This window comes from Podarcis tiliguerta, assembly GCF_965153285.1.
Source record: "Podarcis tiliguerta genome assembly, chromosome: 12".
Taxonomy (NCBI): Eukaryota; Metazoa; Chordata; class Lepidosauria; order Squamata; family Lacertidae; genus Podarcis; species Podarcis tiliguerta.
The window spans coordinates 16358785-16381494 of record NC_139545.1 but is presented as its reverse complement, the minus strand read 5'-3'; the positions used below and the strand labels follow the sequence as shown (position 1 = coordinate 16381494).

General features: G+C 46.2%; 1 protein-coding gene and 1 long non-coding RNA gene across 2 annotated transcripts; both read left to right on the top strand.

Moving 5' to 3' along the window:
- Positions 1–3295: 3295 nt before the first annotated feature.
- On the top strand, positions 3296–16981 carry CMTM7 (CKLF like MARVEL transmembrane domain containing 7). The gene is made up of 5 exons (XM_083405233.1): positions 3296–3994; positions 9380–9553; positions 12595–12693; positions 14131–14212; positions 16098–16981. The coding sequence occupies exons 1-5, from the start codon at positions 3833–3835 to the stop codon at positions 16109–16111; spliced, it is 531 nt and encodes a 176-aa protein (XP_083261359.1). The 5' UTR covers positions 3296–3832; the 3' UTR covers positions 16112–16981.
- A 4151-nt stretch (positions 16982–21132) lies between these two features.
- Positions 21133–21729, top strand: LOC310660521. Its single transcript, XR_014503474.1, has 2 exons — positions 21133–21242; positions 21405–21729. It is a non-coding gene; the product is annotated as an uncharacterized lncRNA (long non-coding RNA).
- Positions 21730–22710: the final 981 nt, after the last annotated feature.

Here is a 22710-nt window from a genome sequence, read left to right as displayed (position 1 = left end):
CCAATAGAAGATCCAATGGTCAAGGCGGCGATTTCTACACGTGCTATAGAGGGAAGGGAGGGGCAGATGGGGCTCGTCAACCTGGGAAGGTGGTCGCCCTTCTAGACGGAAAACTGATGCCTTGCAGTTACAGTCATAAAGGTAAAGGGACCCCTGACCATTAGGTCCAGTTGTGACCGACTCTGGGGTTGTGGCGCTCATCTCGCTTTATTGGCCGAAGGAGCCGGCGTACAGCTTCCAGGTCATGTGGCCAGCATGACTAAGCCGCTTCTGGCGAACCAGAGCAGTGCACGGAAACACCTTGGGTTAAATATACTTCAGGTTGAGCATTTTCAGGTTACGCTCTGTGGCGACCCGGAAGTAACGGAACGTGTTTTGGGTTTCACCACTTGCGCATGTGCAGATGCTCAAAATGACGTCATGCGCAGAAGCGCAAATTGCGACCCGCGCAGACACGGGTTGCGTTCTGCTCAGGATGCGAACGGGGCTCCGGAACGGATCCCGTTCGCATCCAGAAGTACCACTGTATACTCATTCATGAGAAAGAGGCCGCAGGAGTAAACCCTGAAGAAAAAGCCATACTCTTTGCCTCGCAGGATACCTTCAGGGGAAGAAAAGGCAAACCCCTTCCTCCATTTCAGCAGGGGTTTCAATCACCCCTCCTGGACAGGAGGACCAAGTCATCTTCTGGACAGGTGGTGGAGGAAGAAGATTGATGGATGTAATAAGGACCTGGCCTGTGAAGCCAAAATACTTCTCTCCTGATTTAAAGGGGGGAAATGGTATAATGGTCTAGTTGGCTACTGTGTTTTTTGCTGCATAAGACACACTTTTTTCCCTACTAAAAAGTAAGGGGGAATATCTGTGTGTCTTATGGAGCGAATGTGTGGCCAATCGGTGGCTCCCTTTCTGGCCCCGCCCCCTTGCCCAGGCCTCCATTTTTTAATGTTCTGCAGATGGAGGCTCTTTCCCCAGCGACATGTGACCGGCTGATTAGATTATCTGCCTGGAAACTGTAGAAATGGCTCCCTTTCCTTTCCTAAAGCTGCAGAACTGTGAGTTGAACCCCATAAAAACCCTTTGCAAAGTAAGCTCAACAACTTTGAACTGATCCTCAAAAAGGGGACTTTTCTCCTTTGCAAAAGAAGCTGCACAACTGTGAGCTAATCCCCCCAAAATGGGGCTTTCCCCCTTTCCTCCTCTAAAAACTAGGCGTGTCTTATGGAGCGAAAAATACGGTAACTCTTTTCTCAGTCTGGTCTCTGGGCTTGCTGTGTTATGATAATGCTCCCACCCCCCATACATTTGACTGAGAGATAAATGAACCTTCGTTGTGGTCCCTTGGAATGTTACTGTGAAGGTAAGATTTTTGAGGAGACCATGTGCAATATCTCTCTTTATATAATACATCCCTGCACACAGAAATTAGACAAACTACACCACGAAGAGAGGAAGAAATTCATAATACGGTCCTTTATTCACACTAGCAGGGACAAGTATTACGTACTCCTCCTGTGTATTTGGGGTGAAGCTGAAATTTCTGCTGATCTCAGCAGGCCCCTCTGAACTTTGAGAGGTGGGCACTCTGCTCCAACCTGTCAAAATTGGACCATGGGGTATGGGCAAAATAAGGACAGAAGTTCAATTCCTGACTTATAAAAAGATCTCTGCCTGAATTCCTGGAGAGGTGCTGCTCACCATTGTTGTCAGAGTGTGGCCAAGATGACCAAAGGTCTGGAAACCATGAGGAACCATTGAGGGAACTGGGTATGTTTAGCCTGGAAAAGACGAGACTTGAGAGGAGATACGATAGCCATCTTCAAATATCTAAAGGGCTGCCACATGGAGGGTGGAGCAAGCTTGTTTTCTGTTCAGGAGGCTAGTACCAGAACCAATAGATACAAGCTTGAAAAAATGAGATTCCAACTAAGCCATCAGGAAGAACTTTCCAACAGTAAAGAGCTGTTGGGCAGTGGAACAGACTCCCAAGATAGGTGGTAGACTCTTCCTTTGTTAGAGCAGAGGTTGGATGGCCATCTGTTACGTATGACCTAGTTGAGATTCCTGCACTGGAAGGGGTTGGACTAGATGACCCTTGGGGTCCCTTCCAACTCTACAATTCTGATTCTATATGAGTACCAAGCCAAACAGACCAATGTTCTGACTAGCTTTAGGGCAGCGCCTGTTTCCCAGTGACACGCTGAGCCCGTCTTAAGTAGGCTGTGACTCCTTAAATTTAAACCACAGAGCCTAGGACTTGCTGATCAGAAGGTTGGCGGTTCGAATCCCGTAACGGGCTGAGCTCCTGTTGCTCAGTCCCAGCTCCTGCCATCCTAGCAGTTCGAAAGCACGTCACAAGTGCAAGTAGACAAATAGGTACCGCTCTGGCGGGAAGGTAAACGGCGTTTCCGTACGCTGCTCTGGTTCGCCAGAAGCGGCGTAGTCATGCTGGCCACATGACCTGGAAGCTGTACGCCGGCTCCCTCGGCCAGTAAAGTGAGATGAGCATCGCAACCCCAGAGTCGGTCACAACTGGATCTAATGGTCAGGGGTACCTTTACCCTTTTAAGTATTCATCAATGAAAGCTTATGCCACAATAAAATTCCTGGTCTTGTAAGGTGCTGTAAGGCTCCCTGCTGATTTTGCTGTAATAGACTAACATGGCTCTCCCCCTATAGAGATGATAAAGGGAAGCTGACATTCCCGAATTATTGCCTACATTATCACTCACCTCAATTATATTCCTTATTGGGGAAAGTTGGCAATAATGAGTAAAAACTTCAATTGAAACAATTCAGCAGTCTTTTTTTAAAAAAAACCATAGTGCCTTATAAAAGGAGTTGACTAAAATGCTCAACTATTATGCCACTGTTTTTGCACAAGCAGCAGGAGATAAATAGGGAAGGGTTTTTGTTTTTCCCACCAGAACCTCCTGTTAGCATATTTTGTTCACAATCTAGTTTTATTTGCTGCCTATTAAGATCTAATTAAAACAAAACAATAGTCCAGAGCTTAAGCTTTGGAGAGGAAGTTGGTAGCATAGAATGGAAAGCCCATCACTTGCACCTCCGTGTAATTAACCACCTACTTTTATTAAGCAGAAGAGTGAACCCTGAGAGACCTTTCGGAAAGGAAGTTGCAAAGCTAAAAGACGACTTTCCAAACTCTGCCGGATATTGGGGGGGGGGGGGAGGAAGAGGAAGAGAAAGACACCGTCATTGTTTTTAAAGCTTCTATAAATGAACAGCCCAGCAGTCTTGTGACACCTCGACGACTGAAATATTTATTGTGGACTTGAGTTTTCTAGAAAGTAACGTAAAAGGAGAGTCGGTCCCGCCGCCTGAGGCGGGATAGGTAAATAAAAGCGTTCGCGAGAGAGGCCTCGGGCCCGGGAGTCTCGTGTGAACTCTCGCACCGTGTAAACTCAAGTTTTTAAGAGTTCTTGTTAAAGAGGATGAGAGTCCCCTCCTCGTCCCCAGCAGCCGAGCCCCGCTGTCCCGGCTAAAGCTCTGGCTTGACACCCCTACAGTCCCTTTAGGAAACGGCTCCTGTCTGAGGCGGCCGCCGCTGAGGCCCACCTTTCCTCTTCAGGACGCGCGCCGCAGATTTCCACCAGGCCGCCTGGTGGAAGAGACTCAGGGGCGCCGGAGCCTCGCTCGTCCTCTCCGCCCCGCTCCAGCTGTGCAGAGAGGCGCTGCAGCCAGCCAGCCAAGCCAGCCCGCCCCGCCCTGTCCCGCCTCCGGAGCCCCATAGCGGTCCTAGCAGCGCTGAGGAGGAGGAAGAAGAGCGCGCGAGGGAAGGGCCGGCCGCGCCGTCTCCTCGCCCGCCAAGATGTCTCGCGGGCTGCAGGTGGTCCGCACCGACGCCAGCAGCAGCGGCGGCGGTGGCGCGTCGACGTCCTCGGCGGCGCCTTCGGCCTCGGGGCCGGACTCCGGGCTGCTGGACAGAGGCTACGCGGGCTCTTGCTCCGCCTTGCTCAAAGTGGCCCAGATGGTAAGGGGGCGAGGCGGGCGGTCCGGGTTCCTTCTCCAAAGTTTCGGAGCTTGTTTTGCCGCGCGCCTTTTTTCCCTTCCCCCTCAAGGCAGGACGACGTGGCCTAAATCTGGCGCTCCAATGAGAGGCAGAGGGCTTCTTGCACGTGTTGCTCCCGCCAGCGCGCCTCTCTCTCTCTCCAGGAACAGCGGGCGCCACATTGCGCCGTCGAGCGCGCGAAGGAGAATCGCGGCTCTTCGCGCTGTTATCGCTCCACTCCGCCTTTGGTCAACCCTGTTTGGGGGGAAGCTGAGCTGGCTGCTGGTTTCAAAGTCGATGGCCTAGCAACTGTGACTTGCTGTATTTACGCAGAGGCGTACCTAGGCTCCCTCGTGCGTCGGTGGCGAGGAGCTGTATCTGCGCCTCCGAAGGCGGAGAGACCGTGGACCAGAAACTCCAAAAAAGTTTGCTTTCCGTCGTCTTTCGCGCTCCGTCAGTGACTTCCTCCGCGGCCATGGAGTCGGGTCTGCTCTGCTCAGCTTTTCCGACGGCCTAGCTGTCTGCCTGCCTGCCTCCTTCCCTCCACTTACTGCTTTCCCTTCTGCCTCCTTCCTTCCCGTTTTCCTCGTCTTGCAACTCTCGCCTGCTCTCTGCATCTTTCTTCCCACCGCGCGCACTTCTAATAGCGCCGCTTAGATGCCCTGGAAGAACTACAAAGAACTGAGACATAAAAGCTTGCCGTGACTGTTTGATAAATTAAGTACCTTGGGGCACAGGCCTGGAAACGATGCCTTATGAGGAACGGCTAAGGGAGCTGGGCATGTTAGGCCTGGAGAAGAGGAGGTTAAGGGGTGATAGGATAAAGGTAAAGGTACCCCTGCCCGTACGGGCCAGTCTTGCCAGACTCTAGGGTTGTGCGCCCATCTCACTCAAGAGGCCAGGGGCCAGCGCTGTCCGGAGACACTTCCGGGTCACGTGGCCAGCGTGACATCGCTGCTCTGGCGAGCCAGAGCCGCACACGAAAACGCAGTTTACCTTCCCGCTAGTAAGCGGTCCCTATTTATCTACTTGCACCCGGGAGTGATTTCAAACTGCTAGGTTGGCAGGCGCTGGGACCGAACAACGGGAGCGCACCCCGCCGCGGGGATTCGAACCGCCGACCTTTCGATCGGCAAGCCCTAGGCGCGGAGGCTTTTACCCACAGTGCCACCCGCGTCCCTTGGGTGATAGGATAGCCATGTTCAAATATATAAAAGGATGTCACATAGAGGAGGGAGAAAGGTTGTTTTCTGCTGCTCCAGAGAAGCAGACACGGAGCAATGGATCCAAACTACAAGAAAGAAGATTCCACCTAAACATTAGGAAGAACTTCCTGACAGTAAGAGCTGTTCGACAGTAGAATTTGCTGCCAAGGAGTGTGGTGGAGTCTCTTTCTTTGGAGGTCTTTAAGCAGAGGCTTGACAACCATATGTCAGGAGTGCTCTGATGGTGTTTCCTGCTTGGCAGGGGGTTGGACTCAATGGCCCTTGTGGTCTCTTCCAACTCTATGATTCTATTCTATGATTCTAGGAGGGCAGCTACACTTGTTAGGGTTTCCCCCCAGAAACATGCCTCCTTCGTGAGTGGAGTAGTATTTCCACTAGTGAAAGGGCACATTTGGATCCAGCCCTTTACCTTTGTTTTGTGTTTGTTGTGCATGGTTCTCTTTTAGATCTGAAGAAAAAATAATAAGGAGAAGCTTTGCATCTGCATATGAATTGAAAACATGTCAACTTAAGATTTCTTTAGGACATGACAGGATTAAAGCTCAAGATTGTTAAACCCTTTGTCTTTTTTATCTTGGAGGCTAGCTCTGGAAAGACTGCATTAAAAATCATCGCTTGCTAGAAAGAGAAACATTTTTGCTGTGATCTTTTTCCGATGTGAGGGCTCACTATTTCAGCTTCAGCTGAATTTCCTTGAAAGTTTCAAAATGGAAAAAAAACAATTCAGTATGGCTTTTTTTTGTTTGCTGGTTTTTTTTTTCCAAAAGGAGGGCTCTATAAATATTGAAAGATTTGTTGTGATTTGAGTAGCATTGTAAAGAACTAGGAATAGCAGATTCAGCTGAGTCAAAACAGGAAGGCACCAAAAATGTGTTTCCTGTTCAAAGAAGACCCTGGGAATTGAGGTGTTTTACTGTCAACTGCTTTCTCTAACCTTGAAAAAAAAAAGCTAGAGAAAGTATTGCACATGGTAACCCCGACATCTGAGATTTAGAAAGGGAATTCTGCTCAAATGTGTAACTGTCAAGTTACGGCTTATTTTATCAAGTCTCTTATTTTGCACACACTTGTTGCATTGCGTGGCGAGTTCCCGCCCCCCACCAGGATGAATAAAGACACGAGACACCATCATTTAAGGTTAAAATGGGCGAATTAGGCCACAACTTTATTGAATTCAGGAATGAGAGGCATTGGCTTAGGCATTGGTCCTACCGACTATCCGGCTCCAGCCCATTTGCTGGAGACACGGGGAAGGGTTAACACCATAGTGGGGGAGTCACCTGCCGAGGCACGTCAACTAGGAGCTCCCCTGGTCACCGCTCTGGGGCGTGCCTTCGGCCCACACCTCCATAGGCTTCGGACAGGGCCACGCCGGCGAAAAGAGAACGAGCCTCCTCGTGCTAGCACTAAATAGGGCAAGCTATGCCCCGGGATTCCCTGGGATTTCCTTGCTCTCGCGGGGGCTGAACCAGCCCCTGCTCACGTGGGGTGGGCGTGACGCCCGCAACCCCACCTCCTGGGGCAAGCCGGAAGTGGCTTTGCACAGTGGGGACTGGAATCCATCTTTCACAGGAGAATGTGCATGAGTTTTCCAGGATCCCTTCCCTATCCCTTTCCTTATTATTATTTTTTGAGGATTTCTCAAGTGGAATTGCATTACCCCCCTAACAGAGAGGGGGGGAAATATGGTCTCTTAACTTTTATCTAGAAGGAGACTTTTTTTTTACATATTATTATTTAAGAAATACATATTGATTGAGAACTGGTAGACTGGTGTGCTCTGGGAGATCATGGTTTATATGCACCTCAATGAAGACAAGGGACGCGGGTGGCGCTGTGGGTTAAACCACAGAGCCTAGGCGGTTCGAATCCCCGCGACGGGGTGAGCTCCCATTGCTTGGTCCCAGTGCCTGCCAACCTAGCAGTTTGAAAGCACACCAGTGCAAGTAGATAAGTAGGTACCACTCTGGTGGGAAGGTAAATGGCATTTCCATGTGCTGCTCTGGTTCGCCAGTAGCAGCTTAGTCATGCTGGCCACATGACCCGGAAGCTGTACGCCGGCTCCCTCGGCCAATAAAGCGAGATGAGCACCGCAACCCCAGAGTCGTCGGCCACTGGACCTAATAGTCAGGGGTTCCTTTACCTTTACAATGACGATAGCCACTTTTTCTAGGGTTTCCTTTTTTGCATGAAGAGCTACCCTTCATGGAAGCGAAGGTTCTGAAATCTGCATCTGTGCAGTGGAATCGTTTATCTCCACAAGGGGTTGTTGAATTGGTGTGAAAGAGCAGTTCAATTCAGGCATTATATGGATGAGTAAGTAGAATATATGGATGGGGAGGAAAGTGCCACTTCTGTTCCACCTGTCCCTGTCACCTTGCATGAGTTGGAGGACAACCATCTGCAGTGAGGAACCTCTGGTACTTAATGGAAACTTCCTATGGCAGTGTATAGCCTGGGTTTCTGCAGTATTCTGCATCTTGTGGGGAATTTATAGGAGCACAATGCCTTCACTACAGACACTCTGCCTTCTAACTCTTGTACAGTGATGGGGGCAGAGGTAGCCTGTTCGTCCCTGTTTGCATATTCTATGTAATGTTGAGTTGTATAATGCCAGAATGCAGCTAATCAGAAGCAACTTCATTGGTTGTAGAGCTTGCTAACCTTCCCAGTATCTAATGCAAATGCCTTCCCCAGCACCTATGGGGTCCTGTCCTCCCCCACCTGCCATGCTGAGATTAGTTTTGAAAGACATAGTCTTTTGCAGCTGTCAAATGGAATGTCTGGCAGGTGAAGAATAAGTGTATTTGTGTGTTGCATCTGTGTTCTGATTATGTACATGGTGCCCAGAACAGTTTCTCTGGTTTGCAAATGTACTCACAGGCCCAGAAAGATTGGCGGCCTCTGAAGTGTGTAAATAAGGCTGGACGTCTCTAAATGTGGAGGATCTTGGAATTTTGAAGCTTAAGGAGTCTTATGTGTACTGTACTTCCTTAAGTACTGAAGGTTGTGGGTTTTTGGATATACCGTATTTTTTGCTCTATAAGACTCACTTCTTCCCTCCTAAAAAGTAAGGGGAAATGTGTGTGCGTCTTATGGAGCGAATGTAGGCTGCGCAGCTATCCCAGAAGCCAGAACAGCAAGAGGGATTGCTGCTTTTACTGCGCAGCGATCCCTCTTGTTGTTCTGGCTACCGAGATTCAGAATATTTTTTTCCTTGTTTTCCTCCTCCAAAAACTAGGTGCGTCTTATGGTCTGGTGCGTCTTATGGAGCAAAAAATACGGTAATTTGCTGGGTAGCACAAGAGGAAGGGAAGGTGCTATTGAGTTCCGGTACACGTTGGAGGCTTCTTAAAGGCAATCTAGTTGGCTCTTGTGGGGAGATGATACAAGACTAAATGTGGTGTTTTCATATTTAAAACAACTTTAAATTATTCTTAAATGCAAGGTTTTCCTCTTTTAGTCTAGAATGAGACAAAGTGCTAGCATACAGCATGGGTAGGCAAACTAAGGCCCGGGGTCCGGATCAGGCCCAATTGCCTTCTAAATCCGGCCTGTGGACGGTCCAGGAATCAGCATGTTTTTACATGAGTAGAATGTGTCCTTTTATTTAAAATGCATCTCTGGGTTATTTGTGGAGCAAAGGAATTCGTTAATTAATTTATTTTTTTCAAAATATAGTCCAGCCCCCCACAAGGTCTCAGGGACAGTGGACCGGTCCCCTGCGGAAAAAGTTTGCTGACCTCTGGCATACAGTCATTCTGTTCTGGATCTCCGTTTGCCGAGGACCTAAGCCCCCACTTAGCAAAACAGTAGTAACTGTTGCTGTCCTTAGAAACCTGCCCTCTTGGCAGCTTGGACCCAACTAAACATTTACACCAAAGTTCCACTGAGTTGCATGCTGTAGGTTTGCTTAGGAATGTACCCCAGTGTATTCCCTCCCCCAATATATTTTTGTAATCTAAACTTGTACGTTTTATTATCATTACTTTAGTTGGAATTGTTTTCCTCTGTCTGACTCTTCAAGAAGTGGTTTATCATTTTCTTTTCATTTTGAGCATTTTACTGCGAGTTGGAACTTGGGAGTTTGTTTCTTTTGCTTTCCTATTCACTTACCATCTTTTTTTCTCTTGCCTTTCAGCTATTGCTCCTGATTGGATTTATTTGCATCATTGCTTCACCGGTGGCCGGTCACAGTACATATACCTACTTCAAAATTATCTCCATGTTTGACTTAGTTATGATCTTCATTTTCTACGTCGTCTATATCTTCAGAATTTACCGAATGCTGACTTGCATCAACTGGCCACTTGCAGTAAGTTCCTGCTCATAGTTAGAATCGCTTTTGATTTTAATTTCCGGGGTGGGGGGAGGGAACAAGTTGCTTTTAATAAATTGGCCCATGGCACTTGTAAAGACAAACAAAAGCTCCCCCCCCCAAAAAAAGTTAGTAAGACAGTGGGGCCAAAAAGCCATAAAATGTGACAGTGAGATCTAGGCAAAGTCCAAACGTAAAGAGAATTTAATAATAATAATAATAATAATAATAATAATAATAATAATAATAATAATTTATTAGTTATACCCTACCCATCTGGCTGGGCTTCCCCAGCCACTCTTAGCGGCTTCCAAAAAAATATTAAAATATTGTAATACATCAAACATTAAAAGCTTCCCTAAACAGGGCTGTCTTCAGATGTCTTCTAAAAGTCTGGTAGTTGTTGTTCTCTTTGACATCTGGTGGGAGGGCATTCCACAGGGAGGGCGCCACTACTGAGAAGGCCCTCTGCCTGGTTCCCTGTAACCTGGCTTCTCGCAGTGAGGGAACCGCCAGAAGGCCCTCGGTGCTGGACCTCAGTGTCTGGGCAGAACGATGGGGGTGGAGACGCTCCTTCAGGTATACAGGACCGAGGCCGGTTAGGGCTTTAAAGGTCAGCACCAACACTTTGAATTGTGCTCGGAAACCTACTGGGAGTGTTATGTGGTCTTGGCGGCCAGTCATCATTAAGGGATCAGCTCCCAGTCATTAGTTTTCATAGTAAGAAAATTTACATTAGCAGAACATAAAGAGGTACCTCAGGTTTTCCCCAGCACACTTTCAGGCCCTTTTGAAACTGCAGGATTCCCGTGACTCTTAGCTGTCCTAAAATGTGATGGGCGCTGCAATCTGCATTTGCAACAAGCAAGTTAGAGGGGATGCCTGTGTGTCGGCTGTGCTGGTCAGCTGCCACGATGTTTCAGTTACTGCAGATGGTCGAAGACTGTACTGTAGTACATGCATGACGATGGCTTTGACCCAGCTGCTGGGATGCAAGTGGCGCTGTGGGTTAAACCACAGAGCCTAGGACTTGCCAATCAGAAGGTCGGCGGTTTGAATCCCCGCGACAGGGTGAGCTCCCGTTGCTCGGTCCCTGCTCCTGCCAACCTAGCAGTTCGAAAGCACGTCAAAGTGCAAGTAGATAAATAGGTACCGCTCCGGCGGTAAGGTAAATGGCGTTTCTGTGTGCTGCTCTGGTTCGCCAGAAGCGGCTTAGTCATGCTGGCCACATGACCCGGAAGCTGTCTGAGGACAAACGCCGGCTCCCTCAGCCAATAAAGCAAGATGAGCAACCCCAGAGTTGGTCACGACTGGACCTAATGGTCAGGGGTCCCTTTACCTTTACCTTTACTTTCTCTGCTGCTATCGCTGCATACAGCATCCACTGGAGAGATGAGTCTGCTCTGTCTCTCTTACTTGCTATTCAGGGACAAGAGTCAACTGCTCTCCCACAGGGAAGGTCAGATAATTGGAAAATTTGGTGCAGAATCTTCATAGCCCATGGAGGGTCAAAGGAGTGCAAAGTAGCAGAGCAAACTCTGTGTTAGAGTTTGCTCTAATTAGTACCCAAGAGAATAAAAACAACATCTCATGCATTTCGGGTCTTTCTGGGAAAGACAGAGAGAGGTGTGTTGGTGACATTATCACTTTCCTATTGTACTGTAAAGTCCCAGTTTCAGAAATATCACGTAGCTCAAACCTCCTGGGACCACCACGGTACCACTTTAGAAATGCTTATCAGTTTTGAAATGCTTCTTCTTTGCAGATCAAAATGTAGGATGGGTGTGTGGAGACTAGACCCACCTCTGTGATATGCTAACTTTCCGCAGTAGCCTTAAGACATGCGATTCTATAATCTGCTTTTTAGTGGCACTGTGGGTTAAACCACAGAGCCTAGGACTTGCCAATCAGAAGGTCGGCGGTTCGAATCCCCGTGATGGGTGAGCTCCCGTTGCTCGGTCCCTGCTCCTGCCAGCCTAGCAGTTCGAAAGCAAGTCAAGTGCAAGTAGATAAATAGGTACCGCTCCGGCGGGAAGGTAAACGGTGTTTCCTTGTGCTGCTCTGGTTCGCCAGAAGTGGCTTAGTCAAGCTCGCCACATGACCCGGAAGCTGTCTGAGGACAAACGTCGGCTCCCTCGGCCTATAGAGCGAGATGAGCGCGCAACCCCAGAGTCGGTCACGACTGGACCTAATGGTCAGGGGTCCCTTTACCTTTATCCCTCGTTTGGAAATGTAGTTGCAGCATCTCTGTTAAAGGCTTTAAAATCAGGTGTATGTATTATTATAGTTTTATATGCCACTTTTCCTCGCAGGATCTCAAAGTGGCATTGAATCCACGTGCAGGTGTCTTCGTATGCACAGCCCCAATATTAAGCTGAGAGTTAGAACATGCATCTGTTGTGAATTTATTTATCCTTAACCTTATGCCCCAAGAAGCTCACACCAGAGGAATAAAGAAAAGTTGGTTCATTTCTTGAAATGAAAGTTGATAGCGGATATGAATGCTGCTTCAGAAAGCAAAGTTGCAAATATCAACGGGCAGCAAATCATGCCACACTCACACTATGATTTAAGGAGCAAAAAAGGACCCCCTTGTATTCCAAAGCTTAAAGAGAGAACGACAATTTGGCCACAGATGCACACTAAAAGTGAGGAAGGGAAGGAAGCAGAACCCTCAGAGATCAATAGGGCTTTGCCTTTCTGTTTGGGAGTTAAGCTCTCCTCATCAATAACATGCACCAGCAAGTCTGCAGCATCTCTCTTACGGTTACCTATTGTGCAATCTCGAAAATAACTTGTTTGTTTGTTTGTTTTGGCGGGGAGTGGGAAAAGCAAGGGACAGCAACCTTATCTGTTTCAGCAGAACAGTGTCTTTCCTCCAGTAAATGTGATTTGGGCCAGAGACGGCAGTCCCACGTTTCCTTTTTCACAGGTGATTTAAAGCAAAATAATCTCATTGGTTAGCAGTGTTGTGCCACATTAAAATGCTCCCTTTTTTGGGCTGTCTTCAAAACTGTTCTGTGCTTGTTTCTTTTCAGGAGTTTCTCCATTACCTAATAGGTACCACCCTTCTTCTCATTGGATCGGTGGTGGTGGTGGCCAGAAGCTCTGGGTCAGCAAGTCTTACAGCTGGAGCGGTGAGGCTACTTTCCCCCCCCATCGACAAGGAATTGCTTTTACATTGTTACTGCTGGGGTCTGATTTTAGTGCAGATTCCAAGCTTTTTCTGCATAATTACTCTTTGTACGCATGTAAGGTAGAGCTGCATGTAAAGTAGAGCTGTAGTCTATACCGCAAGTCAGGATTTGTCCCTTGTTTGTGCTCTATGCCCTGGTTGGGTTAAATGTTGGAGGGCCTTTGACAAAACCTTGTATATATACAGTGGTACCTTGGAAGTCGAATGAAATCTGTTCCGGAAGTCCGTTCAATTTCCAAAATGTTTGGAAACCAAGGCACAGCTTCTGATTCAGAAGCCACGTAAACCGCGTCAGACGTTCAGGTTCCAAAGAATGTTCACAACCAGAACACTCACTTCTGGGTTTGCTGCATTCGGAACCAAAACGCTCGATTCGCAAGGCGTTTGCCTTCTGAGGTACTTGGCTTGGCTCCCAAACAAATCCGCTCCTGAACTCCGCAAACCCGGAAGTGAGTGTTCCGGTCTGCGAATGTTTTTTGGAAGCCGAACGTCCGATGTGGCTTCCTTAATCAGAAGTTGCACCTTGGTTTTCGAATGGTTTTGGGAGTCAAATGGACTCCCAGAATGGATTAAGTTTGACAACCAAGGTACCACTGTACTAGACTTTCCCCTGCAATAACAAGGGCTGTGTAAGCTTTGCCCACTTTAAATTATAATTAGGTTCTCTAAAACTCTGCCTCTGCGGCCAGATTCCACACTATATGGCTACATCATGTGGCCATTGGGGTCATGCAGATTTCAAAGTTTCTGGGTCGTAGCTGCTAATGGCCACTCTTTTGGCTGCATAATAAGCTGGCAACATGGAGTATGTTTGTTCAACAGAGTTCATGAAACAGCACGTTAAACTAGAAGCCTAATTTATCCTGAATAAAGGTAAAGGTAAAGGGACCCCTGACCATAAGGTCCAGTTGTGACCGACTCTGGGGTTGCGGTGCTCATCTCGCTTTATTGGCCCAGGAGCCAGTGTACAGTTTCCAGGTCATGTGGCCAGCATGACTAAGCCGCTTCTGACAAACCAGAGCACGGAAACGCTGTTTACCTTCCCGCCGGAGCGGTACCTATTTATGTACTTGCACTTTGATGTGCTTTTGAACTGCTAGGTTGGCAGGAGCTGGGACCGAGCAACGGGAGCTCACCCTGTCGTGGGGATTTGAACTGCCAACCTTCCGATTGACAAGCCCTAGGCTCTTTGGTTTAACCCACAGTGCCACCCGCATCCCTTTTTTTATATATCCTGAATATGATCTGGCAATTGGATGCATGCAGGTGAACAGAATCCTTAGTGGATAAATCTTAAATGTGGGTGTAGGGTATATTGGATTCTCTATACTAGAAGGTTTAGTTATCACACAGCTCTTTTTGTTTTGTTTTTAAACAGGTATTTGGCTTCTTAGCTTCATTTCTGTGTCTCTTAAGTATATGGCTATCCTACAAAGTCTCTTGTGTCACTCAGTCAACAGGTAAGTATCTAGTCAATTAAATTGCACCAACCATAGCTAACTTGCATTATTTAAACATGGAATGACCAATTGGTGGTCCATTGGCAGAACTGTCTGAGCGTAGGTGAGGATGACAAGCAAGAGCCCCTTAGACCAGAAAGATAAAGTGATTCTACCCAAGACATTGTCCTCTCCCAACCTGTCTGTAGCATCATGGATTGTCTCGGACATAAGAAACAGCCTTGTTCACTTGTGTTCTCTGACTCTTGCAACCTAGATTGTAAACTGCATTATAAAACCGGAGGGACCAAGATACTCCATTCCTGTTGTAGCTGCAAGGTTCAACAAATAACTCAGCAATATGTTTGACCCAAGCCAGCTCACATTTACGTAAATTATACTGCAGACCGACACCACTAGAGCTTCCTCCACTGGCTCCCTTAATTGTAAGATATTCTTGGCCTGCTAAGCATAAGCTTGGTACCTATAAAATTCCATCTCATGTGCAGACACCTCTGATTTTATTTATGCCATCCCTTCAATAAATGAGTCATTATTTAAAGGAGTGGATTAAAAAAAAGGTGTACCTGCTCATTAGCTGCTTTGAGCAGATGGAATAAAATATTTTAAATAAATACTCACAGTTTACTATAATTTAGCTGGTGACTTTTATCAAGGATAAAAACATTTGAACACACTTGCTTACATTAAAAAAAAAATTTATTCATGCCTGAACATTTGCACTCTCATTCCGTATTAATTTCTCCCTGTTCATTTCGATATTAAAAAAAAAAATAAGACAAAAATCTTCTGGTTTGGTACTGTTTGTATATACCGTATTTTTCGCTCTATAAGATGCACTTTTCCCTCCTAAAAAGTAAGGGGATATGTGCGTGCGTCTTATGGAGCAAATGTAGGTGGGAGGCTCTGCGCAGTGCTTCCTTTAAAGAGCCCCGTGGAGTGTGTGTGCGGCTCTTGGGGGCTTTTCGCTGAGGAGGAGCCTTTATCCTGCTGCCCACACGAGGCTTCGTGTGGCTATCCCAGAAGCCAGAACAGCAAGAGGCTATCCCAGGAGCCAGATCCCTCTTGCTGTTCTGGCTTCTGGGATTCAGAATATTTTTTTTCTTGTTTTCCTCCTCCAAAAACTAGGTGCATCTTATGGTCTGGTGCGTCCTATAGAGCTAAAATATGGTTATTCAGCATTTAAAAATATTTATTAGAAGCTCCTACACCTGCTCGCTCCATGTGCCACCCCTACCTGCCAATCCCTTTGCCCACCTCTTTCTGCCACACACCAATACCATCTATGCATCAACTCCTTTGTTTACCAATGTTACCCCTTCACCTATTTCCTCCCAGCTCACCCAAACATGCCCCTTTCCTTCTAGGTTGCCCAAACACCTGCCCTCTTTTAAAGGAGGGGAGAAGCATTTCAGAATATGGTTTGGCCAACTGCTCTCTGAAGCATCTCCCACCTTCTTATAAACAGCTTGACTGGGCCTCTCGCCACCTGCATTGCTTCTTCACTCATCTGCCTGCCTACTCTTCTGTTGCCACACTGGAATTAGCATAGCTGCCTGCTGAAGGTCACGCAAACTGCAGTGTGATGACAGCCTTACATTTTTATGTATATAGGATGATATCGCATCTACACTGAGAGATGGGGTCTTGCTGTAGAGGCATCAATGCAGACAGAATGGATATTGGGTGGTTCCAAGTCACCCCTTGCCCTCTACCATTACATCTTCATGTCCCAAACACTTACAAAGCTCTCTCTTCTTTCATCGGATGAAATTGTTTTGTGAGCTTACCTAGAAAATTCATGTTTTGGAGCAGCGATATAAATTGTGTCTGTAATTTGCTTGACAAGTTTATTCTAGTCATTCTCTCTCTGTTTCTTTTTCAGATGCTGCTGTGTGAAACTTTTGGCACTTATGATGCACACACCAAACTTGAGGATTCCATAGGCTAACAGACAGCAAATGTATGTAAGATGGAATTTTGTTCTGGTGATCTTCTTGAGGACTTCCTTTTGTAATGACTCCTGAAACCTCTTACTAAGTGAGTTGACCACCAGAGGGCTCTGGTCTTACACTCCTCATATTCATTTGTCCAGATTGTTAGTACCAGCAGCCTCTATACTGCATTGTCTTAATACCAAGGTTCTTGTATTAGGGAATCTGTTTTTTTCTTTCTTTCTGCAAACAAGGGGAAACCAGGACTGAAATTCTTAGCCATGAAGTTACCTGGGTGACCAGATGTTTTCCCTCAGCCTAACCTACCTCACAGGACTGTCGTGAGGATAAAATGCGGGTGGTGATGGAGAACCTTGTATCCTACTTTGAGCTCCTTGAAGGAAAAGTGGGGTGTAAATGTAAAAATGATTATTCTATGCCACCATTTGGTAGGAGCTAGCTCCCCTCTCTTCATGTTGTTATCACTCAAGCTACCTGAGTGATCTGAACTGGGAACCTGCATATAAAGGTTGGAGGTGGGGAAAGTACTGTGTTTCCTTTCATCTGCAGCTGGAAAATGCTACATTATACCATGGACCAGCAGCGGCTTTATATTAAGTTATACATGCAAAGTCTATTGCTTACCTCTGCCTTTCCTGGCTTTTGGCTCCCGGTGCGAGAAAAGGCATTTGATAATTTATGTTTTTACTGGCTTACTGTGAATATGTCTTCAGAAGTGAAACAGAGTTTCCTTTGTGTCCTAGTGTTTCTTCTGTTTTTACGTATTTTTATTCATGACAAAATAATTTTAAATAAATTTTATACCTCAAAAACACCACTCGCTTCCATATCCATACCTGTTAGACAAAACCAACTAGTTTTCAGTTTTGATAGTATGTTGCTTGGCATTATTCATAGTTAACTTTGGTCTCTGGGAAGATCAGCTCTTTTGGCTGAAAGTCTCCAGTTAAATACAATCAAATCTTATTTTGTGTTGCAAATGAGCAGTTCCTGGGGAATTCTTATGGCAGCTATGTAAAAAAAAGAAGCAGCAAGTTTTCTTGTTTCATTATTTCAGTGTTCAAAATGCTATTTCGGTTTATAGGGATTCTATTGCTGATGGTTTGTTGTTTTGTATTCCCCTGTTGTCTGACTGCAATACATTGGACAGTATTTTCTTTCTAGGGTAGCAGCAAGCTAATAGAATGCCCCTCAGTGAGGATTAACTTCATGACCTTCAGGTACCAATTTAGGAAAATTCACTTCCAGAGCACTTTTGAGTCCTAGATGGTCTTATCATTGCAGGTTATTCTCCCGGCTTATGTGAAACTGTGTGTTTTATTTTGTTTCATTGTGCTTTTAATGTTTTTAGCCACTTTGCAAATCTACAGGAAACAGTGGAGTGGAAACATTTGAATAAACAAATCTGCAAAAGGTCGGAACCTTTCCACAAGATAATCTAAAATGGTTTAGCTGAGAGCAAGTCCTGTATAACTCAGTGGGGCTTGCAGCAAAATCCTATGCTTGCTTACTTGGAAGTAAGCATTTAACCCAGTGCTTTCATTTCACAGCCTGACAGCATCTCATTGCTGTTTCAGGATAACAAGGTGGGCAGTTTGGGGTGGGGATTCTGTAATGTTTAGTTAAAGATCAGTCAAGTAATTTATGCTGTTAAGTTGCTAGCACTATTAGTGAGGAAAAAACAGGACAATGCATGAATAGAAGTACGCCTTTCAAAAAGGCTCTAGGTAACCAGAGATGGTTCATGTGATATGCTGTCTGTTGGTGACTTGCTTTTGCATGATCAGAGGCCAGAGCAAGGGTGCAGAAGACTGACCATTAGTGCTACAGGCTCACAGAAAACCGTCATTAATACTGCATGCACAGCAGTTTATCACGCATGACATCAAAGTAATTATGCTCTTGGCAGACTCGGGCTACACAAACTGTAAGCAAAAACAACCCCATTTCCCCTCAAAGCAAGGGTTTAATTTATCATCGTTATCTCCATCTTTTATATTAAAAATTACTTAAAAAGAAGCAGAACATGCAAGCGGGATAATAGGACATGGCGAGAAAAAGCTGGTTAATGGAGTAAAACAAAACAAGGTAGAGAAAAGTAAAGGGGAAATTCAACAGCCGTTGAACTTGGAGAATATGTGGAATCAGTAGTCTCCGAGAGCCTTGCAGTCAGACCTGTAGCTAGGTGATCTTGCACCCCTGGCAGAACCGTCCAGATTCCACCCCCAGCCACAGACAAATTATTTCTTCTTTCTGCCTCTCCTCCACCCTCCAATTCAATTCATCCTCTATTTAAAACCATTTCTTATGAGGCAACAATCAATATTTATATTTATAAACTTGTTTTTAGCAGATTTTGTGCCCCCCCAAAGCCTGTGCCCCTGTTGGGGGCCCACCTCACACACACCCCAGCTACGGCCCTGCTTGCAGTATTCCAGTACAGGTGTCAAGGATATCCTGCAAATAAGTGCCTCCCTGCTTTAGCAAAAAGATGCAGCATATAGTTAACTCTGGGCTCTACTAAGGTGAGGAACATGAGACTTCTGAGTATGGCTGCCAAAGCAGCTCTGAATCCATGTGACATATTTAGGGAATGGCCAAAGAACGGATGACTATTCCAGAGTTTAAAGTACTGGTTCAGTAGAGAAGCCAAGATTAATCCTAGCTCCCTCATCTCACCCCAATCATCTAATAGTGCAGCATCCCCAAAATATTGGCATTGGGTTCACAACAATGTCAGCAGGTGGTCTTGCTTCCAAGACGGAATAATCCAACAGGCTTCCAAACCTTATATTAAACTTAGAAATGGATAAAAATGCAGTGCCTGAGCAAATTAATACTAAACGAAGAACACAAATGGTTATAAATTAAACTGGCACTTTATGCCCTTTCCTGTTTTACCTGAGCAAGGTGGCTTACAAAGATACCAACGTAACACAACAATTCACGGTGAAGACTGTCTAACGGCTTTAAACAGCAGCAGAATACATTAGAAAAATCACTTGAGCCAATGTAATAGAATGTCTGACTTAGACCAGGAAGAGCCAGATGGAAATCCCAGTTTAGCCATGATGCGCACTGGGTGAACTTCGGCCAACCCTCCTATCTAAGCTACGTCAGAGTTGTTGTGAGGATAGACAGGGGTGGCAGAACCTTATGTGCACTCCTTGGAGAAACAGAAATTAATTAGTGATTTTTTTTCAATAAAAATAAAATGTATCAACAGCAGGAATGTACAGTGGTATCTCGGGCTACATACGCTTCAGGTTACACACTCCGCTAACCTAGAAATAGTGCTTCAGGTTAAGAACTTTGCTTCAGGATTAGAACACAAATTGGGCTCCGGTGCCGGTCGCGGCGGCAGCAGGAGGCCCCATTAGCTGAAGTGGTGCTTCAGGTTAAGAACAGTTTCAGGTGAAGTACGGACCTCCGGAACGAATTAAGTACCTAACCCGAGGTACCACTGTATCTTGGAGAAGCTTGGTTGAAAGGGGGGGGGGGAATAATCCATAGAGCAAGAACAACAAGCAGCGTATGAAGCACTATGCAGGGATCACATCAAAATGCGGGCTGCACTATCGCTGGTGAAGCATACCTAGAAAACAGATGACGTCACGCGTGCCTGGAAATTTTAATGACTTGTTTCTGTCAAGCATCCTTTTTTTGCTCCACTTGCTTAGAAATCACCCACATTTTTTCTTTGCATAGGATGCACCAGAAATACAACCTTGAAGCTTCCAGTCAAGAATCCTGCTCTAACACTTTTTGTGGCCCCAAAGAATGTAATACAGTGGTACCCCGCAAGACGAATGCCTCGGAAGACGAAAAACTCGCTAGACGAAAGGGTTTTTCGTTTTCTGAGGTGCTTCGCAAGACGGATTTTCCTAAGGGCTTGCTTCGCTAGACGAAACGGCCCTGCCTCTCGTGTCATGGCGACGGTCACTGCACGCACGCACGCTCGCTTCCCCGCTCCTCCGGCTCCCTTCCGGCTGACGGCTCCTCCGGCTCCCTCCGACTTTCCGGCTGACGGCCGACCTTCCGGCTGCCTCGCGCCGCTGCCCTCAGAGAGCCGTTGCCGCCAGCAGCCAGAGTCGGCGGTGGCCACAATGCGCGGGTGAGTCTGAGATACTGGCTGCGGCAGCTGTCCTGCTTCTCCCCCCCCCCCCCCGCCGTTGTTAGTGTTTAAATGCAGTGGTGCTTCGCAAGACGAAAAAACTCGCACAACGAAAAAACTCGCAGAACGAATTAATTTCGTCTTCCGAGGCACCACTGTATATAGCAAAACAAGTCTTGTGATCTGTAGGAAAGGCTGCATCAGGAAGAGTTTAGTGCACCATGGGATATTTTCAGGATGGTTCATGAGAGATTTCTCTGAGAAAACGCATCGGAAAAGGAAGGCTCCAGAGTGCTCCCTTGTAACACAGGTCAATGGTTCAGCCCTCGGGGGGGGGGGGAGGACATTACCATTTATCCCTGTTTCTTCAGGAATAAGTGGGTTCTTGCTGCCCAGTTACCAACAGCAGAAAAGAGACATACTCCAAAGCAACATGCTTTCTACAACTTTTTAATAAAAACATAATCATTTCGTAATCAAGTGATTCCAATGAAGATAAAAAACAGGTAGTAAAAAGGCCAGGCTACAATAGAGAAGGTAAAAAAGTTGACATAGCGTACAGTTTACAATAAGAATCTATACAGTAACAGTTTAGGCAAGAGTTGGTTTGTCATTACACATTTCCAAAGTGAAGACAACGCTATAATTCACAGTTCAAAATCACCCAAACCTTTTTCACGGAGCATATGCTGTTAGAAAAGTTGGCGCCTAGCCTACATTTTAAAACCCCGTTATAAATAATTTCTCAAAAGCGCTGAGTGTCTTCCCATCTTCACAGTGGACCATTCTTCAAAGCGTTTCCTGTATTATGGATGGAATGCAGGTGATTGTACAGGGGCTGAGATCTAAGGAACGGCACCCTTCTGTGTGCCCATTCACCATTAAGCTTATCCAAACAGTGGCTCTCCGTGTCATGTGGGAAACCACTTCTGAAACTAAGGGCAGTGGCGTAGCGTGGGTTGTCAGCACCCGGGGCAAGGCAAGTAATTTTCACCCCCTAACCCGTGGATTTGCGCCCTCTAACCCTACCCCCAAGATGTTGCGCCCGGTGCATCCGGCCCCCCATTCACCCCCCACGCTACGCCACTGACTAAAGGGACTGTCTGAATTTCTCTCCTGGGAGAATGGGGATTTGCTGTACGAAACAGGGAAAGTTAAAAAACAATCCCACCAAGTGTGCTCATGTGCTTGGTGGTGACACAAGTAGTTGTTTGGATCTTGGCCTGTGCCCCTTCTACTCAAGGACACTGCAAACACAATGGGTTGGATCCAAACAGTCAGCCTTCCTTTAGGCAAGGGGCAGCTGACATTTTTGGGGGACTGACGGCTGCATTGAGCCAAGATTAATTAAATGTTTTGGAGGGGTCTAGAGGCCACACAAAAAAAGCTTTTGATGTTGTGGCGTCATAGAGGTGGGTCCATAGGAGAAGTCAAATTTTAATATATTTTTTAAAAATAATTAATTTAAAGGGGTCACCATATTTTTCGCTCTATAAGACGCACCAGACCACAAGACTCACCTAATTTTTGGAGGAGGAAAACAAGAAAAAAAATAATTCTGAATCTCAGAAGCCAGAACAGCAAGATGGATCGCTGCACAGTGAAAGCAGCAATCCCTCTTGCTGTTCTGGCTTCTGGGATAGCTGCGCAGCCTGCATTCGCTCCATTAAGATGCACCCACGTTTTCCCTTACTTTTTAGGAGGGAAAAAGTGAGTCTTGTAGAACAAAAAATACGGTAATTTGGTGGATCCTAGGGGATCACCAAAAAACAGCTTGGGAGGCTGGAAACAGCCCAGGAGTTAGCTACCCCTGCTTTAGTCCTACGTAAATCTATGCAACAAGTTGCTCACTACTTAACAAGTCATTTGATTTAAATGGGACTAAAGTGTGGCAAGCAGTCTGGATCAAACACAGTATGTTCAAAGGCTTTTTTCTTATGGCGCTGAACTATTGGTATAAAAAGGAGATCATTGAATGGGGGGGGGGGTGATTGTTCTGAGCCACCAAGGAGTGTGTTTGTGTGCACATGCACATTAAGGACGGAAACTTAGAAGGCCGCATGATCAAAATCTGCATAAGATTTTGAAGCAGAAAGTGCAATAATAATAATAAAAAAACTGGCAATTCCAATTTAATCCCAAAACAGCTTTACGCACACTGGAAATAAGCTAGTGTATTTTCAGAGACACCACAGTAAGTTGTCTAGCGGTGCAACCTTGAACAGATTTACTTGAAATTAAGACACACTGCATCCATTCACATGAGCAAGATTTCAGCAAGTCTAATATAGTATCTGGATTCTTTAAGCAGCAACAAATTAAGAATGATAAAATGTTCTAAACTTGGAATGAATATGATATGGGGGCAATGGGGGAGGGGACCGGAACACAGAGGGGTTTTTTTTGGGGGGGGGGACCCAGGTCGTTAC

Bases quoted from the DNA above. Each gene is read 5' to 3' on its own strand.
- CMTM7 (XM_083405233.1), top strand. From the start codon at position 3,833: ATGTCTCGCGGGCTGCAGGTGGTCCGCACCGACGCCAGCAGCAGCGGC. The intron at 9,554-12,594 runs GTAAGTTCCTGC...GTTTCTTTTCAG, and splicing joins GCATCAACTGGCCACTTGCA to GAGTTTCTCCATTACCTAAT. The intron at 12,694-14,130 runs GTGAGGCTACTT...GTTTTTAAACAG, and splicing joins CAAGTCTTACAGCTGGAGCG to GTATTTGGCTTCTTAGCTTC.